General features: G+C 52.7%; 3 protein-coding genes across 8 annotated transcripts in view; 2 read left to right on the top strand and 1 right to left on the bottom strand.

The window, feature by feature from the left end:
• rasgrp4 (RAS guanyl releasing protein 4) overlaps positions 1–5187 on the bottom strand; it is a 38862-nt gene extending 33675 nt beyond the window's left edge. For both annotated transcript variants that reach the window (XR_015935711.1, XM_088627834.1), the window contains exon 1: positions 4496–5187. Coding sequence is in view for 1 of the 2 variants with exons in the window: in XM_088627834.1 (XP_088483960.1) it covers positions 4496–4518 (23 nt within the window). In the remaining variant the exon portion in view is untranslated. The remainder of the gene's footprint in view (positions 1–4495) is intronic.
• Positions 5188–6607: 1420 nt separating this feature from the next.
• Positions 6608–16325, top strand: LOC148672244 (uncharacterized). Of its 5 annotated transcripts, none has more exons than XM_088627831.1 (15): positions 7437–7667; positions 7778–8003; positions 8672–8763; positions 9214–9310; positions 9700–9971; positions 10709–10872; positions 11315–11464; positions 11855–11950; positions 12700–12802; positions 13114–13172; positions 13332–13488; positions 13767–13875; positions 14192–14303; positions 14400–14995; positions 15032–16325. In XM_088627831.1, the coding sequence occupies exons 2-15, from the start codon at positions 7875–7877 to the stop codon at positions 15722–15724; spliced, it is 2829 nt and encodes a 942-aa protein (XP_088483957.1). In that variant the 5' UTR covers positions 7437–7667; positions 7778–7874; the 3' UTR covers positions 15725–16325. The 5 variants fall into 5 exon arrangements, with proteins under 5 accessions (XP_088483953.1, XP_088483957.1, XP_088483955.1 ...); XM_088627830.1 differs by having other exon boundaries at positions 7438–7667; positions 14400–14964; positions 15001–16325; XM_088627827.1 differs by lacking the exon at positions 7437–7667 and adding an exon at positions 6608–6746 and having other exon boundaries at positions 14400–16325.
• A 1074-nt stretch (positions 16326–17399) lies between these two features.
• On the top strand, positions 17400–23035 carry LOC148672243 (uncharacterized). Its single transcript, XM_088627839.1, has 2 exons — positions 17400–18618; positions 21218–23035. The coding sequence occupies exons 1-2, from the start codon at positions 18615–18617 to the stop codon at positions 22009–22011; spliced, it is 798 nt and encodes a 265-aa protein (XP_088483965.1). The 5' UTR covers positions 17400–18614; the 3' UTR covers positions 22012–23035.
• Positions 23036–24933: the final 1898 nt, after the last annotated feature.

Here is a 24933-nt window from a genome sequence, read left to right as displayed (position 1 = left end):
TATCCCAGTTTTTCCCCACAATGTTCCTGTGCCCCACTGTATTACTGTGGTAGTATCTGAGCCAGGCCCTGTAGGATGCGCAGTACTATACGAAGCACAGTGCTGCTGTGTTTGTGCCTGCTCCTCTGTGTGCCTAGCGCTGTGTCCACCAGTCTGTCCAAATTAGTTCTGTCCTTTCCCCTGCGGAAAGCACCTGCGGGGCTGGGCAGGGTGTTGATCACAGTCTGGTGAAGTGTAGCAGCAGGTTCAGGCTCGGCCGCCATGTTGGACTGGGGAGGTGGGCCTGTGCCCGCCCGCCTGCCCCCCTCCCCTGCCCCCACTCTTCCTTCTTGTTTTCTTTTGAATTTCATTCAGAAAAGAACTTCTCCTTTCTGATTTTCACAGTGGAAATCTTCCCGCCCACCCCCCACCTTCTCTACTTGACGGTCTTAATGCCTTTCTCTCACTGTGGCTGAAGACAGCCCACCCTTAGCTGGGCCCAGACACACACCTGCCTGTTCTGCCCCCCCCTCTCGGTAGTTAGTTAATGGATGCAGAGGTATTAATGGTTATAACTATCCTGAGTTATTAAGAGCCCTATGGAGATGACTAGGAGTTGACCCAGACATACAGTTAAATGGAAGTTTAGACTGTTCTACTGTACTGGGACTGTAGCTCCTATTGTAACAGGACTGTTCTACTGTACTGGGACTGTAGCTCCTATTGTAACAGGACTGTTCTACTGTACTGGGACTGTAGCTCCTACTGTAACAGGACTGTTCTACTATACTGGGACTGTAGCTCCTACTGTAACAGGACTGTTCTACTGTACTGGGACTGTAGCCCTTTTTTGTAAAAGGACTGATCTTCTCTCATAGTACCTTATATAATGTTATTTTAATTTTATTAGTATTAAAATCACATTACACCAATGCCCTAACTGTACATACAGTCACCCTGTCATTGTGCTCCTGTGCAAGTGCGTGGTGCAGAACAGCACAGGATGCTGAACAAGCTGAGTCTCCCTGACCCAGGGCAGATTTCTTTCATCAGATAACGTCACACTGCTGTCATTACCACTTCAAGGAAATTATAAAGAAAGAGATAGAGGAAGACAGAAAGACCAGAAGGTTACATAGAACAAGAGAAAAAGAGAAGGAAATGTACACAATAATCTGTTTCTCCACAGCAGACGGGGCAGACCTGCGACTCAAGCAACAGGCAGACAGCAGAAATACTATAGATCTAAAGACAGACAGGCCCTGCTATCACAGCAGATGGATAGGCCTAGCCTTTAATAGTGACTATGTCCTCTTACAATTACAGTGAAACAGACAAGCCTGTGGAGTACACTAACATTGTGCAGTTTAGTTTCTTACAGTCTAAGTGAGGTATGAGGTATGGTACACTGACACAGCCCTGTCACAGGGCTCTAGATTCCTGAAGTACCTGAGGAGTCCAATTCACTGACACAGCCCAGTCACAGGCTCTAGACTCTTACAGTCCCTGTAGAGTCCAGTACACTGACACAGCCCAGTCACAGGGCTCTAGACTCTTACAGTCCCTGTAGAGTCCAGTACACTGACACAGCCCAGTCACAGGCCTCTAGACTCTCAGTGACCACGTAGAGACAAGTACACTGACACAGCCCAGTCACAGGGCTCTAGACTCTTACAGTCCCTGTGGAGTCCAGCACACTGACACAGCCCAGTCACAGGGCTCTAGACTCTTACAGTCCCTGTGGAGTCCAGCACACTGACACAGCCCAGTCACAGGCTCTAGACTCTTACAGTCCCTGTGGAGTCCAGTACACTGACACAGCCCAGTCACAGGCTCTAGACTCTTACAGTCCCTGTGGAGTCCAGTACACTGACACAGCCCAGTCACAGGGCTCTAGACTCTTACAGTCCCTGTAGAGTCCAGTACACTGACACAGCCCAGTCACAGGCTCTAGAATCGTACAGTCCCTGTAGAGTCCAGTACACTGACACAGCCCAGTCACAGGGCTCTAGACTCTCAGTGTCCATGTAGAGTCCAGTACACTGACACAGCCCAGTCACAGGGCTCTAGACTCTTACAGTCCCTGTGGAGTCCAGCACACTGACACAGCCCAGTCACAGGGCTCTAGACTCTTACAGTCCCTGTAGAGTCCAGTACACTGACACAGCCCAGCCACAGGGCTCTAGACTCTTACAGTCCATGTAGAGACAAGTACACTGACACAGCCCAGTCACAGGGCTCTAGACTCTTACAGTCCCTGTGGAGTCCAGCACACTGACACAGCCCAGTCACAGGGCTCTAGACTCTTACAGTCCCTGTGGAGTCCAGTACACTGACACAGCCCAGTCACAGGCTCTAGACTCTTACAGTCCCTGTGGAGTCCAGCACACTGACACAGCCCAGTCACAGGGCTCTAGACTCTTACAGTCCCTGTGGAGTCCAGCACACTGACACAGCCCAGTCACAGGGCTCTAGACTCTTACAGTCCCTGTGGAGTCCAGGACACTGACACAGCCCAGTCACAGGCTCTAGACTCTTACAGTCCCTGTGGAGTCCAGTACACTGACACAGCCCAGTCACAGGCTCTAGACTCTTACAGTCCATGTAGAGTCCAGCACACTGACAAAGCCCAGTCACAGGGCTCTAGACTCTTACAGTCCCTGTGGAGTCCAGCACACTGACACAGCCCAGTCACAGGGTCTAGAATCGTACAGTCCCTGTAGAGTCCAGTACACTGACACAGCCCAGTCACAGGGCTCTAGACTCTCAGTGTCCATGTAGAGACAAGTACACTGACACAGCCCAGTCACAGGGCTCTAGACTCTCAGTGTCCATGTAGAGACAAGTACACTGACACAGCCCAGTCACAGGGCTCTAGACTCTTACAGTCCCTGTGGAGTCCAGCACACTGACAAAGCCCAGTCACAGGGCTCTAGACTCTTACAGTCCCTGTGGAGTCCAGTACACTGACACAGCCCAGTCACAGGCCTCTAGACTCTCAGTGTCCATGTAGAGTCCAGTACACTGACACAGCCCAGTCACAGGCCTCTAGACTCTCAGTGTCCATGTAGAGTCCAGTACACTGACACAGCCCAGTCACAGGGCTCTAGACTCTCAGTGTCCATGTAGAGACAAGTACACTGACACAGCCCAGTCACAGGGCTCTAGACTCTCAGTGTCCATGTAGAGACAAGTACACTGACACAGCCCAGTCACAGGGCTCTAGACTCTTACAGTCCCTGTAGAGTCCAGCACACTGACACAGCCAGTGTCGAATCCGATACCCTGGCTTCTTCAAGTAATAGATGATGAGCTGGATGAGATCCAGGGGTCAATAAGATACCAACTACCAAACAGGCTGGGGGCTCTCGGTTATAACCTTTCTTGCGTTCTTACGACAGCCTCCGACATGCCCGTTAAGTCCGACAGCAACTCTCCTGGAGGCAGGAGGGGCGCTCCTGTCAGAAACTGAGCGCATGTAATTCTGCAGACCCTCAACGGCGCCCTGACTCAGACTTCCACCTGCTGCTGTGTTCAGACCACCTCAGTGGCACCCGCCCCCACTTGTGCACAACAGAGAGCAAGCTGTCGTGCAGGTTCTGCCTCAGACGTGCTAGCACTGTGTCCAGAAGGTTTTGCTACAGAAGAAAAGGGTATGCACGTATAAGACCAGTTTTTGTACTGTATGTGTAACGCAAGTGCAAACTGTTATGTAAATGGGGATGATTGTGCGCAACGGCAAACAGCTCTGAATTCCCCCCTTCCTCCCCTCGGCCCTCTCAACAACGGAAAGCAAAACCAAGAAAAAAAAAGGTTGCATTTTCTAAGCTTGAAACTTTTTACAAACCACAGTTTGCGACATACAAAACCACACAGACAGAGCACTGCTCTCTTCTGCACTGGACTGAGGAGATACTCGTAACTGAAACAAGCTGACACACATTCTCACTGACATTGTACAGCCTCACTGGGACACAGTACAGTCTCACTGGGACACACTGTGCAGGCTAAATGATACAGTACAATGAAACACTTGCTGACAATTTGAGACTAACATATACTGACATGATGAAACTAAGACACACTTTCTGATAGATTGAAAGACACACACACACATTGATAATGAGTTTCTGATATGTTGACACACACTGATAACTGACTTTCTGATACATTGAGACACACACTGTTACTTTCTGATACATGGACACAACAATACTGATACTGGCTTTCTGATACACTGCCACGCACACTATCACACACACAGACTTTCTGATAAATTAACACACACTGTCACATGCTCACTCTCTGATACACACACACTTTCTAGTACACTGACACACACCGATACTGACTTTCTAATACACTGACCATGACTTTCTGATACACTGACACACAGTGATACACTGACACACACTTTCTGATACACTGACACACACTCTGGTACATTGACATACACTGATACACTGCCACACACACACACACACACGCGCTGACGGGCTGCACGCGCAGTTCGTACCTCTTACTGTCTTTGCGATTCATGGTGCGGCTCTCCACTCTGCCCTCCTCCTCTGCGCGTGGCTCCTGTGGACATCGGGGGTGCGTGGGCACCCTAGGGCTCCATGCCGGCGCCCTCCTGCGCTCGCTTCGCGGCGGGCGAACGGCGTCCTGGCTGGGGCGCAGCGCTCACAGGCGTGAGACTGCAGGGCGTTCGAGTTCCGCAGCCTGGTGGCTCCAGGGCAGCAACCGTTACTCCCCGCCGTGCTCCAGACGGGGCCGGAGCCAAACGCCAAATAAACACAGATCCAGAAGGACAGGGACCGGAGCGACCGGGATCGCCCGTAAACAAAACCTGGAGCAACCCACAACACGGCAGCAACCAGGCACAAAATCCCCAGCCAGCCAGCCGTTCCAGTTCAGAAAGCCTGTTCTCTGAAATAGAGGAACTGTCTCTGACAGAGACAGGGACCGGCTGTACTGCACACTCAGAGAGAGAGAGAGAGGGAGAGAGAGAGGGACAGAGGGTGACAGAGAGAGAGAGAGGAGAGTGCGATCTGTATAGAGAGATAGGGAACCTGCAGAGCACTCACTGTGAAGCCCTCAGGCCAGTACAGAGTGAACCCCAGGGGTACCTGTGTACAGTGCTTCACTGTGTGGCCTTCAGGCTGTGACAGAGTGAACCCCAGGGGTACCTGTCTGCAGTGCCTCACTGTGAAGCCCTCAGGCTTTGACAGAGTGAACCCCAGGGGTACCTGTGTGCAGAGCCTCACTGTGAAGTCCTCAGGCTGTGATAAAGTGAACCCTAGGGGTACCTGTGTGCAGTGCCTCACTGTGAAGCCCTCAGGCTGTGACAGTGAACCCCAGGGGTACCTGTGTGCAGAGCTTCACTGTGTGGCCTTCAGGCTGTGACAGAGTGAACCCCAGGGGTACCTGTGTGTAAAGCCCTCATTGTGAGGGCTTCAGGCTGTGACAGAGTGAACCCCAAGGGTACCTGTGAGCAGTGCCTCACTGTGAAGCCCTCAGACTGTGACAGGGTGTACCCCAGGGGTACCTGCGACCAGTGCCTCACTATGAAGCCCTCAGACTGTGACAGGGTGTACCCCAGGGGTACCTGCATACACAGCTGTGACAAGCTGCAGTGTACTGGGCAGTCAGTGAGACAGTGTCCATCTCCCAGGAAAACTGAGTTTTGAAGGGTGGACCATGTGTGGGAGAATGAGCAAAGAAGTGAAGAAAGTTGTTCAGTTCACGGGTGTATTCATTCCCATCCGAGAGAGAGTGCATCTCTCTGTCCTAATCCCTCCTGTGTCACAGTGACCACACAGCCTCCCCCTCCTCACACAGTGAAGCAGTGTTTGTGGGGTCTGTGCCCAAAGTGAGCAGCTGAGCTCCCCGAGTGAAAGAGCCCCTTGTTGAAACAGAGGGAGGACAGAGGAAGGGAGAAAGGGGGGAGACAGGGGAAGAGGCTGGAGGAAGAGGCGACAGAGAGGCTGTTCTGTGCTTTTGTCAAAATAAAGCCTCTTCCATTCCATGTGGACTCAGACAGCCAAGACGCAGAATTCCTAATCACCCCCATCTGGAACTGCCTGTGTTTGTGAGTAAACAGGTACTGGAGGTGTGTTCAGTGTGTGTGCAGTTGTGCTTGTGAGTGACTATGAGCAAACGAGTGTGTATTATTTTTATGGGTGTGTTCAGTGTGTGGACAGGTGTGCTCGTGTGTGCTGAGGAGTGTGTATAATATTTATGCGTGTGTGTGTTCAGGTGTGCTTGTGAGTGACTGTGAGCAGAAGAGTGTGTAGTATTTTTATGGGTGTGCGTGTGTCCAAGTGTGAGGGATTTGTGTTGGCGTCTTCGAGCAGACAGGTGTGCATTATTGTTATGAGTGTGTGTGTGTGTTTTCAGTAAATTAGAAGAGACTGAAACTGTTAAGACCCCACAAACACAGCAACAAGAGTGCGGGCGCAGGTGAGACTGGGCCGAAAGCGAAGGTCAACATAAGCATTGTCAAACGCGAGGCTCCGGCCCCCAGTGTCTGAAACACGCACATTCACTCGTTTACGAAGTCAGCTTTTTGCGCGTGAACACTGGAACCGTCCCGCAGAGTCGTCAGGGGGTTTGAAACGCAACACAGCGACTTAAGCAAGCCGCGCAGGACACGTCGACTGTCGATCTCTGCGAGGGTGTACGGGCTGACCTCACACGGTGACGAAACCGACAGACAAGCAAACCCGGAAAGATAGACACGGCAGGGACGGAGGTGTCCGCTCCAGGTGATTTAAAAACACAAATCGCGCAGCCACTAGCCACAATCGAATCCCCGAATGTCTTTGACGAGGGTGTAAGTTAAGCAAGTAGTAAAGACAAATTCAAACTCGATCGTGCTACTTTGCTGCAGGTGCCACGTCCAGATAGTCAGAATTCCAAGAGAACAGGAACTTCTGACTGGACCTCAGTACCACCAGTATACACCGACTCCTGGGAGCCGCTCTCTCACCCAGGGAGCAGAACGAGCCTCTGGACTGTGTGAAGTACACAGGGGGGGCGTTTTCCCAGTGTGTTTTTTAAACTGGTTGTGCTGTACTGGGCTGCAGCTTTGACACGCGTTAATGACCCCCGGGCTGGTGGAGGGGGCTCGCGCTTTCCTAGCGAACCCCGTGGGTTCAGCCGTCCCGCGAGGCACAGTCTGTCTGTCACCGGCGACAGAACTAATCCGACGATAAAATCGCCAGTCTGTCCTGCGACGGGACGCGCAGGCGGCAGCAGGTACGGTACCGATCGCCTTCTCCCGAACCAGCGCTCGGTGCTCTCGGAACCACTCGGTGGCCCAAACATCGTCTAACCCCGATGTTCTTCGTGCCTTCCAAGGCGAGCACTGTGCTGCCCGAGACCCGCCATAAAAGCGATGCTTTGCGGGCTTTCTTCACGCCCCTGAGCCGTGCCCCTTCAGCCGCCTCATTTAACCGAACCTATGAGGAGGCTCAATGAGCAGGCCGGGGATCTCCCTCCCGCGGCTGCTGACGTCACTGGCGCGCCGCTACAGGTGCGAGAGGGGGCGCCCACCGGCACCGGCACCGGAAGTTGAGCCAGCCCGGAGCGGAGCGGAGCGGAGTCGGGGGCGTCATACCGGAAATTTTAAAAACACTCGTTGTCCGGTGATGTTTTCGGTGAGGATGTAAACCAGTGTGGTTTGTGTGAGTGGCATTTTTTTTTTGTCGTTATTCGGGTGTCGTTCTCCGTGTTCCGTTGCGGGCCTGTTCAGTGAAACGATCTGATTTTTCTCGACGCCCCCCCCCCCCATCAGGCGGCAGTCGCTTCTCTCCCGGAACTTACGTCCCCGCGGGAGCGCGTGCCGGAAGTCTTAGCGATTGACTGGGCTCAGTAATCCGAAGACTCGGGCGATGAACCGGGCCCTGGACCGAGTCCAGGCGGCTGCCGTGGTCAGCGCCTTGAAGGCGGCAGGGGTCCGAGTCAAAAACTGGAGGAACTTCGTCAACGGAGACGCTGAGGCAACGGGCTGCCCGACTCCGGTAAACAAGCCTCTTTAGTACCTCTTCATCCGTATTTATATCTGTCCCCTCTGCCCGTCTGACTGAATTCAAAGAGCTTTATTGCGGTGGCTAATTAATTTTAGGTCCCTGTGTTTCTGTCCCTGTGGCTCTGGCTGAGTCTGTGTTTCTCTCCGCTGGTCAGACAGCCCCTCTCTGACTGGGTCCTCGTGGTAACTTTCAGTAACCAGGCTTTGATGAACTTCAACACTCTTGACTGTAATTCAAAAAGCAGTTAGGACTCAAACTCAAATGGCAGTGCAGTCTACTGGCTTGCACTCACTTCTCTAACAAGAAAATGTGGACAACCAACAGATCCTGTTCTGAGGTCGAACAACCTTTGACCTTTAGGTTATGATAACGTACAGCGGGTCAGACGATCTGTCTCTGACTGGGTCTCTCCCTGCAGGTCAGGCGGCCTCTCTCTGGGTGTCTGTCCCTGCGGGTCTGCCAGTGTACCTGTGTTGAGTGTGCTCTGTTGAAGTGAAGCCGACGGAGTTTCTCTGTTGGCATCGTTCCTTCTGAAGCGCTCCAGGCCCTAACGACTCTGTTGGTCTGCCAAGATTTCCAGAACAGGCTCTGTAACCTGACGGTTTACCAGCAGCGCTGAGCAGGTGCCTCGTGTCTCTCACCTCTGCTGTCTCTCTCAGGAGACGGGCGGAAACCGTGTCTTCGCTTTCGGCCGAGACCTCCTCTCCCTGCCGCAGTGCGAGGTGCTGGATGTGGGGGGCACCGTGCCGCAGTGAGTACCTGTTGTTTGTCTTCCCCTTACTGAAAGCGTCAGTTTCCAGCTGAGCCGCATGGGATGTCGTAAGGTTGATGATAGCAGTGGTTTCACTCGCCTTCTGCGTATCTGTAGGTAATCTGGCACAGTCTGGCTCCGTGTGTCCGGCTGCCCGGTCCCTGACCTGCTTGACTCCGGCCAGTCTGGGGTGCCCGGACTCTGGCCGGTCTGGCTCCGCGTGTCCAGCAGGCCCGGACTCTGGCCGGTCTGGCTCCGCGTGTCCGGCAGGCCCGGACTCTGGCCGGTCTGGCTCCGCGTGTCCGGCAGGCCCGGACTCTGGCCGGTCTGGCTCCGCGTGTCCGGCAGGCCCGGACTCTGGCAATTTCATTGTTTGAAGTATCTCTTTTCCTTTCTCTCCCTCCAACCTCGCTTTTCCTCTTCCAAATCCTTCTCTCCCTCCCTCGGAAGGTTCCTGGTTGATGTCTGCCAGTTCCTCTCCCTCCATCTGGGCACGGAGGGACTCTTCAGAAAGACCGGCTCCCTGACCCGCATTCGTGTCCTCAGGGTAACTGACTGAGAGTGAGAGGGTGGAGTGAGGGGCAGAGGTGGTCAGTATTTCCTCCTGTGTGTGTGAGCCTCGCTCTTCCTGTGCGCCCTGTTGCTTCACTTGCCCGCTCCCTCGCTCGTTCTTCCACTTCCTGTTTGGTTGTTAGGGAAGCTCTGTTCCTCTGTGATAAAGGTCAGCTGATGCAATGCCTGGGTCATCGGGCCTGCAGATACTCTGACGACACTCAGTCTGATCACCTGTAGCTTCACACTAACACTCCCATCGTGAGACCTGTAGATGCTGTAAGGACACTCAGTCTGATTATCTGTATCTTCACAGTAACGCTCCATCAGCTGGTAGATGCTGTAAAGACACTCAGCTCGTCTCCCTCTCCCCCTGTTTTTCAGGCCCGCCTGGAGCAGGGGGAGCCCCTGTTCCTCCCGCCTCTCTCGGCGGCCCTGCAGCCCTGTGACGTGGCCACCCTCCTGAAGCAGTTCCTGCGTGAGCTTCCCTCCCCCCTCATCCCTCCCGCCCTGCAGGGGGCGCTGTGCCGGGCTCAGGGACTGGGCGGTGAGGACCGGAGGGAGGGAGCCACGCTGCTGCTGACCGCCCTGCTGCCCCCTGCACACGCGCGGGTGCTGCGGTACCTCTGCAGCTTCCTGAGAAGCGCCGCCCAGAGGTGAGAATCAGGTGCTGCAGCCAGAGGGAGACTGTATGAGGTCAGAGAGGAAGCTCCCCTCGCTTGTATCCTCAGGCTTCAGCAGGATTCCCATATCGGCAGGATTGTGTGAAGAGGCACCCCAGTCTTTAGTCCAGAAGTCTGCGTTGAGCAGGGTGCTTACCTGCTGTGATTGTCTAATATTTCTCTCTCCTTCTGTCATTCTTTCTCTGTGTCTCTTTGTAGCTGGCTGGTATTTTCAGCCCTAATGAAGAATTTCTAATGTGTCTGGCCTGTGGGGGGCAGTCTGACGGGCGTGTGTCTCTGTGGGGGGCAGTCTGACGGGCGTGTGTCTGGCCTGTTGGGGGCAGTCTGACGGGCGTGTGTCTGGCCTGTGGGGGGCAGTCTGACGGGCGTGTGTCTGGCCTGTGGGGGGCAGTCTGACGGGCGTGTGTCTGGCCTGTGGGGGGCAGTCTGACGGGCGTGTGTCTGGCCTGTGGGGGGCAGTCTGACGGGCGTGTGTCTGGCCTGTGGGGGGGGCAGTCTGACGGGCGTGTGTCTGGCCTGTGGGGGGGGCAGTCTGACGGGCGTGTGTCTGGCCTGTGGGGGGGGCAGTCTGACGGGCGTGTGTCTGGCCTGTGGGGGGCAGTCTGACGGGCGTGTGTCTGGCCTGTGGGGGGGGCAGTCTGACGAGCGTGTGTCTGGCCTGTGGGCCAATTCAGGAAGTTTAGGAACCTCTTCCTGCTCTGTCCATCCAGGAGCAGTGAGAGCCGGATGGATCTGGGCTCCCTGGCCCTGGTGATCAGCCCCAACCTGATGCAGTGCCCGATATCGGGGTCCAGGCTGGCCGTGGGCACCGAGGCCGTGCTGGAGCGCCAGGCTGCGGTGGTGCGGGCACTTATCACACACGCCGAGCACATCGGTGAGTGAGATAGGGAAGGAGGGGGTGTGAGGGAGGAGGAGAGAGAGATTGCACTGGTTGTCCTGTGGTTAGTCAGTCCGTCATGAGAGCGTTTCTTGATGCGGGCGGCTCAGAGGGGCTGTTTGTAATTCTCCCCCTCGTGAGCACAGGGTGTAGATGTGTTCATGCCTCCAGTACCGATTCCAGGAGGCAAAGTTTGGACATATCATCAGTATGTTTAAGAGATGATAATGGTTAAACAGTCCATATTTATTGTTAAGTCAATGAAGCATTACACCGTGTAACTGAGAGCGTCCACAGGTAAGTGGGGCTTCCAGGACCACGACTGGGTCCCTTCCCAAAGGAAGCCACAGTTTCGGAAAACAGCTCTTTAAATGCGGGAAGGAGAGGTGTCTCGGGAGAGTGAGGGGGTGACTGACCATTTTGATTGGTCCGTCTTCAGGTGTCATCCCCACATTCATGCTGGAGAAGAAGCAGAGCTTGTTGCTGGGGGCGGGGCCTGGCTGTGTTACACCCCCTGGCGACGCCCTGGAGACGGGGGCGGGGCCGAGAGTGCCCGGCTCGGTGAAGCACCACAGACGCAGTGTGGGCGGTGAGGTGGTGGGGGGGGGTTGTCACAGGGGGTGGAGGTGGTTAGGGCCCACCTCCAGGGAGAGAACTGTGGCAGATGGAAAGAAAGATATGGGGAATCTGTAGGTATTTTCTGGTAGATGAGATGCGGGTGGACATGAATGCATTAGAGAATAGGAACGTAGCCAAGGGGGCACTGTGAAAGGGAAGATGGTGTAGTTTGGCTTAGCAGTAGGGCAGGATTCTCTAGCTCTATACCTTTTGTATTCTTTCTGCCTCTCCAACTCTTACCATCTTCTCTTTTTCTCACTCCTCTCAGATTGAAATTTAAAGTTGCTTTATTAGGAGAAACAATTCCATCACCTTTCAGCAGTCCATCATGCATCAGTCATTTCTTGTCTCCCTCCTTCAGAACGGTTTGTGGGGGCATTCAACAAGCTGATGACGTCTCGCACTCCAACTGGCACCCCTGTACCTTTAGACGGGAGGGCAGCAGAGGGGACCCCAGGTATGGTTGCAGTTTTCATCGTAGTGTCTGTAAGTGTTCATTGTCGCTGCTTGAGGAGCCCTTAGTCATACCCTCACAGTAACTGAACCAGCAGCTGTGTGGAGTGGTGTATAATATGATGGTTTAGTAATAGTAGTTATAATAGTTAAATAGTTAATAATGTTATAAACTAATAGTTTAATAGTTTGTGAATTTGTGCTTTTAAATATCTTAACTTTTTAGGTCATTTTCTGCAAAAGTAATCGAAGAAAGTTGTCTGTGCCATTGCCAGTGTCTGCTGCAAGGCTGTTTTACAGATTGTTAATACTGGACCAGTGATCTCTGGACTGTAGGGTTACAATATGACACAGACTGGACCAGTGATCTCTGGACTGTAGGGTTACAATATGACACAGACTGGACCAGTGATCTCTGGACTGTAGGGTTACAATAGGACACAGACTGGACCAGTGATCTCTGGACTGTAGGGTTACAATAGGACACAGACTGGACCAGTGTTCTCTGGACTGTAGGGCTACAATATGACACAGACTGGACTAGTGATCTCTGGACTGTATGCCTCAAGCTGTGCATTAACTGGTTGAGTTACTGTTCCCACCAACCATCTGGCTCAGGAAACTATACCTGTTCTCTGTCTCTTTATTTTTCTAAAATTGTTGCATTCATTAGTAGGCTGTATGGGCAAAGAGTCTGACAATATGTCATCTGGTATGTAAGAAGTGGTGTGCGACCATGCTGTTCCCTTTCAGGCCAGCAGGGGGAGGCCAGTCCCATGCTTCAGTCTCTCCTTGTCACTAAACGGAAAGCGTTTGAGGACACCGTGCCAGAACCAGAAGGTTCTGCCAGGAAGAGGTACTACTTAGTGTCTCTGCCACACTGCCTCACTTTCCCTGTCTCACTGCTTCAGTCCCAGAGTTTTGCGGACTCGCTCTCCGTTTCGCACTTTGTCTGGCTGTCACTCTTGGTGTGTCACTCGCTGTCCTGCTGTGGTGGTCTCGGTTTCTCTCGGGTGCCTGCCTCTCTCTGTCTCTTTGCGGGGTCTGGCTGCGTTTGTCTCTCTCTGCCTCCCGATTAAGTGTCCTTGCAGTCACCTCGGCTGGGAGGCTTGGCCCACGCTTGGTGTAACTGTCTTTGCAGTGTCTTTTTCGTTGCCTTGTGTGCAGGAGATCAATACAGGACCTAAGGGAAGAGAGCCCAGCTGTCTCACTGTCGCCCCCCAGTGGTGAGTGTCCGCTTCAGCAGTCCCCAATTTCATTCCGATGGCACATTATCGCTGATTTTTGTAACTGCTTTGCTGCAGCATTTCACACACTGCGTGTGCGGCTTGAGTTATATATATTTTTTCATTTGGTGGTTTGCTCTTCCTCTCCCTCGGTCTCAGACCCTGTGTGCTCCCAGAGCTCGAGCTCTCAACCCTGTCGCACCCCTGCCTCTGTCCTGCCCCAGCTGAGGGGGAGGCAGCGCGGGGAGGGCAGCACCCCTAACCGCTCCGTCAGGAGCAAGAGGGGCAAGAGAACAGCTGACAAGCGAGCACAGAGGTCAGTCACGTCTGCAGGATTAACAGTTCTTGTAGGAACAAGGGCAGCTCTCCTAATCCTTATTATTCATGGTTGTTAAACCCTCCCTAAGTGTTATGTTTGCTCCATTGTCTGAGCTGCAGTGTGACAGTGCAACAGTTTTCCCCAGTGCTTATTAACCCCACTGTGTATTATGCCCCAGTGTGACGGGTTGTCACACTGTTGTGGGGTGACTGTATTTAACCCGCTGGCTGTGTTTGCCCCAGTGTGACAGTGTATGTGCTGTGTATTTGCCCTAGGCCCCCGGCTGCCCAGTGTGCAATGAGAGAGGAGAGGGGGGATCGGTTCAGGAGGTCGCTGCGACTCTTCTCTCTAAGTGGCTGGGGAGGGCGAGACTCAGTCAGCATTGTGCGTCATTCCTTTACAAATTGCACCTGTCTCTCCAGTCTGTACACCCCCACTGCACCTGTACCCCTTTCTCTACACCTGAGTCTCCAGTGTGTACACCCCTACTGCACCTGTACCCCTTTCTCTACACCTGAGTCTCCAGTGTGTACACCCCTACTGCACCTGTACCCTGTGCCTGTACTGCTCTCCATAATGCCATCTTTTACTACCTTTGTGTTTCACAGATCTCTGCACAGAATGCAATATCGTTGGCTGAGTAATGGCTTATCTCTCTGTAGACTTTGTTGAAATCAGTTTCTCGTTACTGGATCTGCAGGGCTCCGAGTTAGGCAGGAAGAAGGTGACTGACAGCCAGGATGGCCATAGCTGCTCCAAAGGGGGTGGGCTCTCTGAAGCTCCTGTCACTCCCGTTGGTGGACCAGAGAGAGGTGGGCGGAGTCTGTTTTATTTTTGTAATTCCTACAAGCTGTGCACTCTCCGACACCAAAACTCCCATTTGACTTGTCCCTCTCTGTCTTCTGCAGTAGTGGTGGTGTGCGAGGTGGATGATGACCCTGACCTCCTGACCTGCAGTTTCGTCGACAGCCCTGGGGACAGCCTGTACCCCGAAACCTTTATCCATGTCTTCCCTGACACCCCAACGCTCACAGCGCAGGCCGAGATGGGCAGCCCTCAGATCTGGCCATGCGAAAAGGAGACGGAGGCAGAGGCCCTGGAAGAGGAGGGAGCTGAAGAGGATCTGGAGACAGAGAGTGGAGAGGAGGAGTGGGAGAGTAGGACAGGGCCTGAGCCAGACAGAGAGGGGGAGAGAGGAGAGGAGGGACAGGAGAGAGGGACTGAGGCTGAAAGTGAGGAGGAGGTGCAGGGAGAGGTTCTGTGTGAGAAAGAGGAAGGGGGTGGAACACAAGGGAGGAATGGGGAGGAGGAGCTGGAGGGAGAGGCGGGGCTGGAGAAAGTGGCGGTATTGGAGCAAGGAAGAGGTAAGGAAGCAGAGGCGGAGCTAGAGCAAGGGGCAGGGCTGGAACAAGGACAATGGGGGGATGTAGAGGTGAGGTTTGAGCAAGGACGATGGGAGGATGCAGAGGCGGGGTTTGAGCAAGGACGATGGGGGGATGCAGAGGTGAGGTTTGAACAAGGACGATGGGGGGATGCAGAGGCAGGGTTTGAGCAAGGGGCGTGGCTGCAGGAAGGAAAAGGGAGAAAAGAAGACGAAACAGCACAGGCAGAGGAGTGGCCATTTTTTGATGTTTTCCGGAGTGACAGCCGGGAGCTCAGACCCCCCAGGCGATCCTACAGCCTGCCCGAAGGCATCTCCATAGAGATGGATGAGAGTGAGGGGGAGGAGGAGAGGTCAGAAGAGTCGAGGAGCACAGCTCTCCAGGGTGATCCCGAGCCAGAGGAAGATCAGGAGCTCGGAGAGGGAGAAAGCTGGAGCTACAGAGCGCTGCGACCGAGGCAGAAAGAGGAGAAACCGAGAGGAGAGGGTGGGAAAGATGGGGCCCGCGAAGGGCAGAGAGGGTCAGTCTCTAAAGGCAGGAGTCCGCAGGTGTCAGTGGCGGACCGCGTGCGCAGCTTCAACTCCCTCTCCAGCCGGCTGTGGGCTCCCCTCCTCGCCGTGCACCGCCCCTCCCCGCTCTCCACCTCCCCCCTGTTCTTCCAGAGGAACTCCGTCCTGCGTGTCGCCCAGAGGTTTGGGGGTGCCGGAGGAGGAGGAGGAGGAGGAGGCGGCTGGGCCACGGGGCCACTGGGGCGCCTGCGCAGGCAGGGTGCGAGGAGGTTCGGGCGATCTCTGAGTCACGAGAGCTCGCTGGGGCTGCTGGAGGGACACGAGGGCCCAGAGCCCCAGTAAACCGCTCAAGCACAGCCAGCAGCCCGATCCCTATATCCGCACACGCAGCAGCACTGCAGCCCACAGCCAGGACCTGTCCAGCAGCACTGCCAGGAGCCTGCCTACTAGCCGCTAGCCTGCAAGAGGAAGTGACATCACCTCTACAGCAGCAGCATCTCAAAGAGACGCTTGGCCACAGCGCGACCTGCGACCCCTGCGGGCCCTGCGACAGGGGCTCGGTCCGAACTACAAAAGTCCAGTGACAGCCACTGTCAGCAGGACCCTTGGGACAGCCTGGCAGAATGAACCTCAAATTCTTCTAAACCCTCTGCTGCAACCACATGAAAAGAGCCCCTTTATCCCTCACCCGGGCAGCGTTTTTCCATGGCGATGCCCCGGTTCCTACAGGTGCCGCAGGGAAGTTGTGACTTGTGTCAGATAACAGGAGGCACTGCAGAGTCCTTTTCAGCCACGGCTTGAGTAACGCTATGAACACTGGACTTGCCCTTGGCTGCTGTAAATACTTTGTCAGTGTTTATTCATTTCTGTGTTAAGTGTTATGTTTGTAAGATTTATTTTAAATATGTCTTTATTCAGAATAAAAGGTATTATTTTAAATATATTTTAATGTTTTTGGTGTAGATTGACAAAAAGGCAATGCTTTACTCTCCAATCCAGAGATCACTGGTCCAGTCTGTGTCATATTGTAGACCTACACTCCAGAGATCACTGGTCCAGTCTGTGTCCTATTGTAACCCTACAGTCCAGAGATCACTGGTCCAGTCTGTGTCATATTGTAACCCTACAGTCCAGAGATCACTGGTCCAGTCTGTGTCCTATTGTAACCCTACAGTCGAGAGATGACTGGTCCAGTCTGTGTCCTGTTGTAACCCTACAGTCCAGAGATCACTGGTCCAGTCTGTGTCATATTGTAACCCTACAGTCCAGAGATCACTGGTCCAGTCTGTGTCATATTGTAACCCTACAGTCCGGAGATCACTGGTCCAGTCTGTGTCCTATTGTAACCCTACAGTCCAGAGATCACTGGTCCAGTCTGTCATATTGTAACCCTACAGTCCAGAGATCACTGGTCCAGTCTGTGTCATATTGTAACCCTACAGTCCAGAGATCACTGGTCCAGTCTGTGTCATATTGTAACCCTACAGTCCAGAGATCACTGGTCCAGTCTGTGTCATATTGTAACCCTACCCTCCAGAGATCACTGGTCCAGTCTGTGTCATATTGTAACCCTACAGTCCAGAGATCACTGGTCCAGTCTGTGTCCTATTGTAACCCTACAGTCCAGAGATCACTGGTCCAGTCTGTGTCATATTGTAACCCTACAGTCCAGAGATCACTGGTCCCATCTGTCATAGTGTATACCTAAAGTTCAGTCTGTTTCAGTTAATGGTAAGTGTGCGTCGTCTCCACCTCGCCTGTGCTGCATCAGGGGTGTGATCCTCTTAACAGAGCTGATTAAGGAAGCACCCTGTTGCAGCTTTCATGTTCTTGATTCTTTCTCGTCTCGTTGGATTGCGAGCTGCGATCAGTGCAGGGCTTATGTCTGGGATAAATATGGCTTTGGAAGGTCCTGACCTGTTCAGCTTTGGGGTATCCAGAACTCAGATTCTGTAGGTTTCCCAGCGTCGGCACCAATCTGAAGTCTGGGGTTGTGGATCTTGGTCAGATCCTGCAGAGGGGCTCCCAGGTGGGCCAGGCCGGACCATAGCAGCGTTTGTGGGACCTTGGGGGAGGGCCTGGCACTGATGGTCTGCCTGTGTCACACACATGCTGTTAATGGTCCAGGAGCTGCTGCTGAGGCCCAAGCAGTCTTTACTATAGCAAGGCTAAAATGAGTGTTTGTCTCCCTCTTCTGGAGTGAAAGAGAGTTACATCTATTTTAACTTGAATGACTTGGAGAGGAGAGGGAGTGAGGGATTTAAGAAGAGAGGACTGGACACAGAGGGAGTGAGGGATTTAAGAAGAGAGGACTGGACACAGAGGGAGTGAGGGATTTAAGAAGAGAGGACTGGACACAGGGAGTGAGGGATTTAAGAAGAGAGGACTGGACACGGATTTAGGAAGAGGACTGGATGGAGGGAGAGTGAGGGATTCAGGAAGAGAGGACTGGACAGAGGGGAAGTGAGGGTTTAGGAAAAGAGATCTGGACGGAGAGAGAGTGAGGGATTTAGGAAGAGGACTGGACACGGAGTGAGGGATTTAGGAAGAGGACTGGACACGGAGTGAGGGATTTAGGAAGAGGACTGGACACGGAGTGAGGGATTTAGGAAGAGGACTGGACACAGAGGGAGAGAGGGATTTAGGATGAGAGAGCTGGACAGAGGGAGAGAGTGATTTAGGAAGAGGGCTGGACAGGGAGAGGGATTTAGGAAGAGAGAGCTGGACAGAGGGAGAGTGAGTGATTTAGGAAGAGGGCTGGACACGGAGTGAGGGATTTAGGAAGAGGGCTGGACACGGAGAGAGGGATTTAGGAAGAGGGCTGGACACGGAGTGAGTGATTTAGGAAGAGGGCTGGACACGGAGTGAGGGATTTAGGAAGAGAGAGCTGGACAGGGAGAGCGAGTGATTTAGGAAGAGGGCTGGACACAGAGGGAGAGAGGGATTTAGGAAGAGAGGACTGGACAGAGAAGGAGAGTGAGGAATTTAGGAAGAGGGCTGGATAGAGAGGGAGGGAGTGTTAATCTGTGCTCTTTGTTTGTAGACGGAGTCACTGCTGAATCGCGGGAGAGAAGGGGTAGAGGAGGAAAGGACAGTGTGAGTGAGTTGTCTTGGTCTCTGTGGATGCTCTGTCTGCTCTGGAAGAGACAGATATTTGGGCCAGCTGTCCAGAGAGGGGGACCCCAGTTTGGAGCAAAGGGGGGGTTCAGAGCCTGTCTGGAGAGCACACACCATGGGTGAGATTATCAGCAGAACCTACAGTTGTGCATGTGTATAAATGTGTAGAATTTTCAATGTGTGTTTCATGGCAGTTTTTTAAATTATTTATATTGACATTTAAATTATAGTATTGTGCACTAGCCGTTATTAAATCCACTTAAGAAAAACTAATCCTGCTACTCTGGGTTAAAGATGTTTTTGTAATCCTTTGTGAACTAGAATTGTTTTAAATATTGTAGCTGTGATATTGTACATCCATGTCATGTTAAAAAAGAATATTGTGGATACGTCTATGTAGACATATCATGTCAGTCTCCTGGATCAGCTCCACCTGTGAAGTGTGATTGAGAGAGTGATGTGACAACAGACCCTGTGGCTGAGATGTTCAGTGAGAAGCAGCTCTGGCCTGTTTGTTCAGGAGCTCTGGCCTGTTTGTTCAGCAGCAGAGGTTGTGTTTTAACTGGGAACAGATTTGGACAAAGATGGAGGAGGGCTCTAAGTTTAACACTATCTTATGCACTCAGTTCCCTAGTGAAGGACGAGGGCTCTGTGTTCAACACTGCGCTCAGTTCCCTAGTGAAGGACAAGGGCTCTGTGTCTAACACTGTGTTCAGTTCCGTAGGGAAGGACAAGGGCTCTGTGTTTAACACTGCGCACAGTTCCCTAATGAAGGACGAGGGCTCTGTGTTTAACACTGTGCTCAGTTCCCTAGGAAAGGACGAGGGCTCTGTGTTTAACACTCGCTAAGTTCCCTAGTGAAGGATGAGGGCTCTGTGTTTAACACTGCGTTCAGTTCCCTAGTGAAGGATGAGGGCTCTGTGTTTAACTATGCGCTCAGTTCCCTAGTGAAGGACGAGGGCTCTGTGTTTAACACTCCGCTCGGTTCCCTAGGAAAGGACAAGGGCTCTGTGTTTAACACTGCGCTCAGTTCTCTAGGAAAGGACGAGGGCTCTGTTTAACACTGCGCTCAGTTCCCTAGTGTAGGACGAGGGCTCTGTGTTTAACACTGCGCTCAGTTCTCTAGGAAAGGACGAGGGCTCTGTTTAACACTGCGCTCAGTTCCCTAGTGTAGGACGAGGGCTCTGTGTTTAACACTGCGCTCAGTTCCCTAGGAAAGGACGAGGGCTCTGTGTTTAACACTGCGTTCAGTTCCCTAGTGAAGGAGGAGGGCTCTGTGTTTAACACTGCACTCAGTTCTCTAGGAAAGGACGAGGGCTCTGTGTTTAACACTGTGCTAAGTTCCCTAGGAAAGGACGAGGGCTCTGTGTTTAACACTGCGCTAAGTTCCCTAGTGTAGGACGAGGGCTCTGTGTTTAAGACTGAAGGTGATTTTTCCACTGGCTCCTGTTGTTTTGATGCTCCAATGGGTGTGAAAAGCAGGATGCCAGCCGAATGCTGTGGCATTCCTTAATGACAGGGAGAGACACTTTCTCTGGAAAACCTTCCGGCCAGACGGAAGTAAATAAGAGGGAGGTAGAGAGACAGAGTGTGGGAAAGAAAGGAGAGATGGACAAGGAGACAAAAGGGAGAGAAAGGCTGAACAATAGTGAGAGATGGAGGTGAAATAGGGATTGAAGAAGAAGGGAAAGGAGGAACAGGGAGAGTGAAAAATGCACAATAGGTTCAGTGTGTCTGAATTAATTTCCACACTGGGCTGAGGCAGAGAGACGGGACCGAGTTCATCTCTCCTTTACACGCCTGTGTTGTTTCCAGGCAGGTTTGCATCTTTAAGGAATCCTGAATTCTGATAACTCACTGTATGAGGAAGTTTGTCTATCTGCTCCCACACTGCCGTGAAAATTAAACTTGATGTTCCTGTTTTTAATCTATAATGTCATATATTAATGCTCTTTGTGTCATATACTCTGCCCTGTGCATTTCAGGCTCTGAGATTTATGCTTTATACTGTGCTATGTCATATGTGCCACTACAATGCAGCTGTGCTGTGTTCTGTATTTGTACACTGTGCTCTGTAGCTGTACACTGTAAACTGCAGCTGTGCTCTGTAGCTGTACACTGTAAACTGCAGCTGTGCTCTGTAGCTGTACACTGTGCTCTACAGCTGTGCCCTGTTCTGTACTGCATGCTACCGCTATGCTTTGTGCTCCACTGTGCTGCACTGCGGGCCTGTTTACAGCCAGGGGTTGGCGGGACAGTTAGGCTTCCTAGATTACCACCTGGAGACCACACACCCATGATTAGGGCGGAGCGGTGGCTCTGTGGCTCAGGATCTGCGTCTGTGGCTGGAAGGTTGCCGGTTCGTACCCTGTGGCCGCCAGAGGAATGCTACTCTGTTGGGCCCCTGAGCAAGGCCCTTAACCCTAACTGCTCCAGGGGCACCATATAAATTCCTGACTCTGTGCTCTGACCCCAAGCTTCTCGTGTGTCTCATGGAGAGCAAGCTGGGGTATGCAAAAAGACAAATAGCTATCTTTTCCTAATACAAGAAGTGTATATGGCCAATAAAGTGATCTTATCTTATCTTAAGATCTTGTCTGATTAGTGGGGAAAGCTGAGGAGACAGGAGAGTTGAATTTAAGTGTCTGAGTGTGTCTTTGTGTGTGTTTGTGTGTGCTAGTTTGCTAGTTTACCTCTAACCTCTCTCTCTCTCCCTAGGAATGGCCCTCCGGACTCCTTTGCTGCTGATACTGAGCACCATATTCCTTTGCACCCACCAGTCAGAGGCAAGGACTGAAATGATTGGTCCAGGCAGGGTCTCGGGGGGAGGATCCAGCCTATCACTGAAGAAAACCCAGCAGCCAATGAGGTCGCAGAACAAGGAGCAGCTCCCCCAACTGCAGCAGCAGAAGCAGATTGTGGCAACATCATTGGCCGAGCTTGGTCCGGGAGGTGGGGACAAAGATGACGCACAGCCAATTAAATTGCAGAACAGACAACCGCAGCACCGTGGGAGAACGTCATTGGCTGAACAGAGTGTAGGAGGCGGAGACACAGATGATTTTTTGGATGCAAAGGCACTGCGATTGCTCAAAATGCAACAGCAGCAACAGCAGATTCCGACAGCCTCGCCCGCTGGGCTCGTGCTGGAAGGCCGGGACAAAGATGAGATTCTGGACGCAGATAAGGTGGTCGCCCTCTTCGTCACGGAGCGGCGGTTCGTGCGCCGGGACTGGTGCGAGAGCCGGCCCCTGGTGCACACGGTGCGCGTGCAGGGCTGCCTGAGCCGCGCGGTCATCGTGCGGTTCTGCTACGGCCAGTGCAACTCCTTCTACATCCCCGGCGTGGGGGGCGACGGGGGCGGCGCCTTCCGCTCCTGTTCGTACTGCCAGCCCCGCCAGCTGGGCACCCTCGCGGTCACGCTGACCTGCCCCACACTGCGTCCCCCGACCCGGCTGCAGCGCCTCACGGTGGTCAGGGAGTGCCGCTGCACCTCCATCGAGCTCGACTGAGAGGGGTGGGGCGGAGGAGGAGGGAGAGGGAGAGGGGAGGGAAGGAAAGATCAGGTGAAGAGATGGAAGCAGGGATGGAGAGAGCGAGAGAGAGAGAGGCAAGTTCTTTAAAATCAGAGATTTTGTTGGCCAAGAGTCTAGAGACGCACTCTCTCTCTTTCACTAGCTGGGCTGTGGGCCTCCCTGTCCCCCGTGCTGCAGGAGTGTCCAAGATAACAGTCATCTGTCCATGGACAGTTGTGTGTTCGTGGGTTGGAGTCATGGGTTAGGGTCATGGTCAGCTGTTCCAGTGCCAATTTGCAGGAAACACACTGGGCAGGAAACACGGATGAACTGGACTTGGCCCCTGCGCTCAGTCTGCTCTGTGCCACTCCCTGGACCTGGAGGAAACCCGTGGGCATGTTTAACTTCACCCAGGGTTGCGTGACTTGTGTTTTGTCAGTGTTTAGTGAGCCTCCGGAAGTCATCATTCTGTGCACACCACTGCACTTTTTCTCTCCTGTCCTTGTCCCCGATGGGTCTCTTCTCCTGCAGGACTTGTGCGGCTGGACGCTGTCGTTATTCTGGGCACCGTAACAGAAGAGAGGACAGGTGTCCCTTCCGCTGGGGGCGACTGATTCTATCGGGCTTGTGTCTGACACGTCGCTGTTTTGCAGCACCCCCTTTCCCCCTGGGGTGGACCAAAGACGCCGACCGCGGTCGCCTGCTCTGGGATTTTGTGTGTCATGTGTACATGTTTGAGGTCTTCCGCTTAGACGTGTTTTCTGTGTCCCATCATGGACGCACTTCCTAGAGTAGAAATCACTGCTGATGTCCTATACGTCAACTTGTGTAAACCTCTGAACTTTTTACGTGTTTAAATTTTTTTTTTGCATGTGGACTAAGCTTAAAATGATAGATTGCTAAATGTGCTTCCTGTGTTAGAAACGTGCTTGGTGCGCTGTTCTGTGCTTCTCTTGTGGCCTCTGTGTGTCGGGATGGTGCCTTATGAAATAAACCGCGCCAGCTTGGCGATTTGCCTACACTGGTTTTCGTACGGCCCTTACCGTCTCGCTGAAGACACCTGCTTGAAGTCCCATCTGGACGTGACGTGCTTCACAGCACAGGCTTTGTCCAGTGAGCCGTTCGCGGAGATCCTGTCCACCGTGACATTTAGAAGTGAATTTTAAGTTTCCCAGGGGAAGCGAAAAGGTTTCATTATTATTTTCTGTTCAAGGTGCACGTGCACGTGCAGTAGGTAGTGTTTGTTGTGATCTCCAGTTCAGGTGAGCGCGGTCCTGGAGTACATGAGCTCTGAAATATCAGCGGTACCGAAGTAATAAGGAAGTTCGCTGAACCTGTAATAAACAAGACGGACTTGTACCGAATATATATACAGCGGTGACAATTAGAAATGTTTCATGCTCTTAAGTTCCAGAGCTGTGTCCATCCAAGTCAGCACAGAGGACTTGAATCCGCCTCTCCACGGCTTATTAAGAGTTACCTGGTGACTTCTGACTGATCGTCCCCGAAAGGGTGTCTGATGGACTGAGATGGGGGAGACGACCCTGGGTCAGACGCTCCAAAACAAGCCCCCACCCCCCCCCCCTTCTCCAGAGGTCCAGGGGGGTGAAGTTCCCTGCAGCGAAACCTGAATGAGGGCAGCTCTGAGAGCCAGCGTTTTGGTGCAGGGCCAATACAAGAATCACACCGTTAGACAATATAATTTTCTTATTATGTGTTTGCGAGCTCTGAGAGTCAGCAGAATCTGAAGCCAGAGGAAGTGTGCTGGACCTTCAGTAAACAAGACGGACTTGTACCGGATGTATTTACAAACGGGACATTTAACAATGTTTCATATGGTTAGTCAGCAGAGAGAACTGTGGCACAGAATGTAGTTTTTCTTCCTTTTTTTTACCCTACCGAAGACACCTAAACCGAAGCCCATCAACAGTTCATTAGCTACACAAGGGTCGTGAATCGAACAAGTATATTTGTCCGGACTAGTTCGAGTAGGTATCTGCGTCGGCATGCGTAGGCTTCAAAGGAACAAGTAAAGGTTTATTCCACAGGAACAAGTCATAGGTTTATTCCGTGCTGAAAAGAGAAGAAACGCAACGTTTCAGCTGCCTTCTTCGGGTGTGAGAAAGACAGGGCAGACAGCAAAGCACAGGAGAACGAAAGCTGGGAGAGGGGAGGAGGCAGGAGCAGGGGAGAGGCAGAGAGGCCACTCCGGTGGTGTGAAGTGGGGAGAGGTGTGAAGAAACACATTTCGGCTGTGGAGCCTTCTTCTGGACACCCAAAGAAGGCTCCACAGCTGAAACGTTGCGTTTCTTTTCTTCTCTTTAAAGCATGGAATAAACTTGTTGCATGGAATTTACTTGTTCCTTATTTCTCTGGGCTCCGCCTCTTTCCGAGAGAAACGGCAGAAGGTAAGAGGTGGGAATCGGGTCTGGAATCCTGTGTGACTGCAGGAATGGAAGAAAGCCATCCTTTTGCCACCGAAACACTGTCGCAGGAGACTGGCGGGAGTTCATTTGCGGAAGAGGAAGCGGGGCAAAACGCGCGGGAGCGTCCCGTGCCGACTTCGGCGCTCGAGCAGCCCGCAGCGCGCGCCCTCGGCCGACTAACGCCGTTAGGGGCGCGCGCGCCGCTCCATGTATTCCGTCTAAGTTAATTTATTTTGCGACAGGAACGGAGTTAAAAGTTACTGTTCCTAGTGTTTCGTCGATAATGTCGACGGGAGACGGATCTACCCCTTTTACTTTTTGATAAAACGCGAAATGAAGGTGAGTGACAGTTACGGCCCTGACTCATCTACAGTCGTCAGGTGTTCCAACATCCTACCCGTTGAAAAAGCCTGCCCAGCGCTGTTAATTAAGCTTTTCTTCAAGCGTATTATACGAAACCGGCTTATTGTTGTTCAGTTCTTTGTTTTTGTTA

Source organism: Lepisosteus platostomus, chromosome 4 (assembly GCF_059453375.1).
Source record: "Lepisosteus platostomus isolate fLepPlt1 chromosome 4, fLepPlt1.hap1, whole genome shotgun sequence".
NCBI lineage: Eukaryota > Metazoa > Chordata > Actinopteri > Semionotiformes > Lepisosteidae > Lepisosteus > Lepisosteus platostomus.
This window is presented reverse-complemented; position numbering and strand designations above follow the sequence as displayed.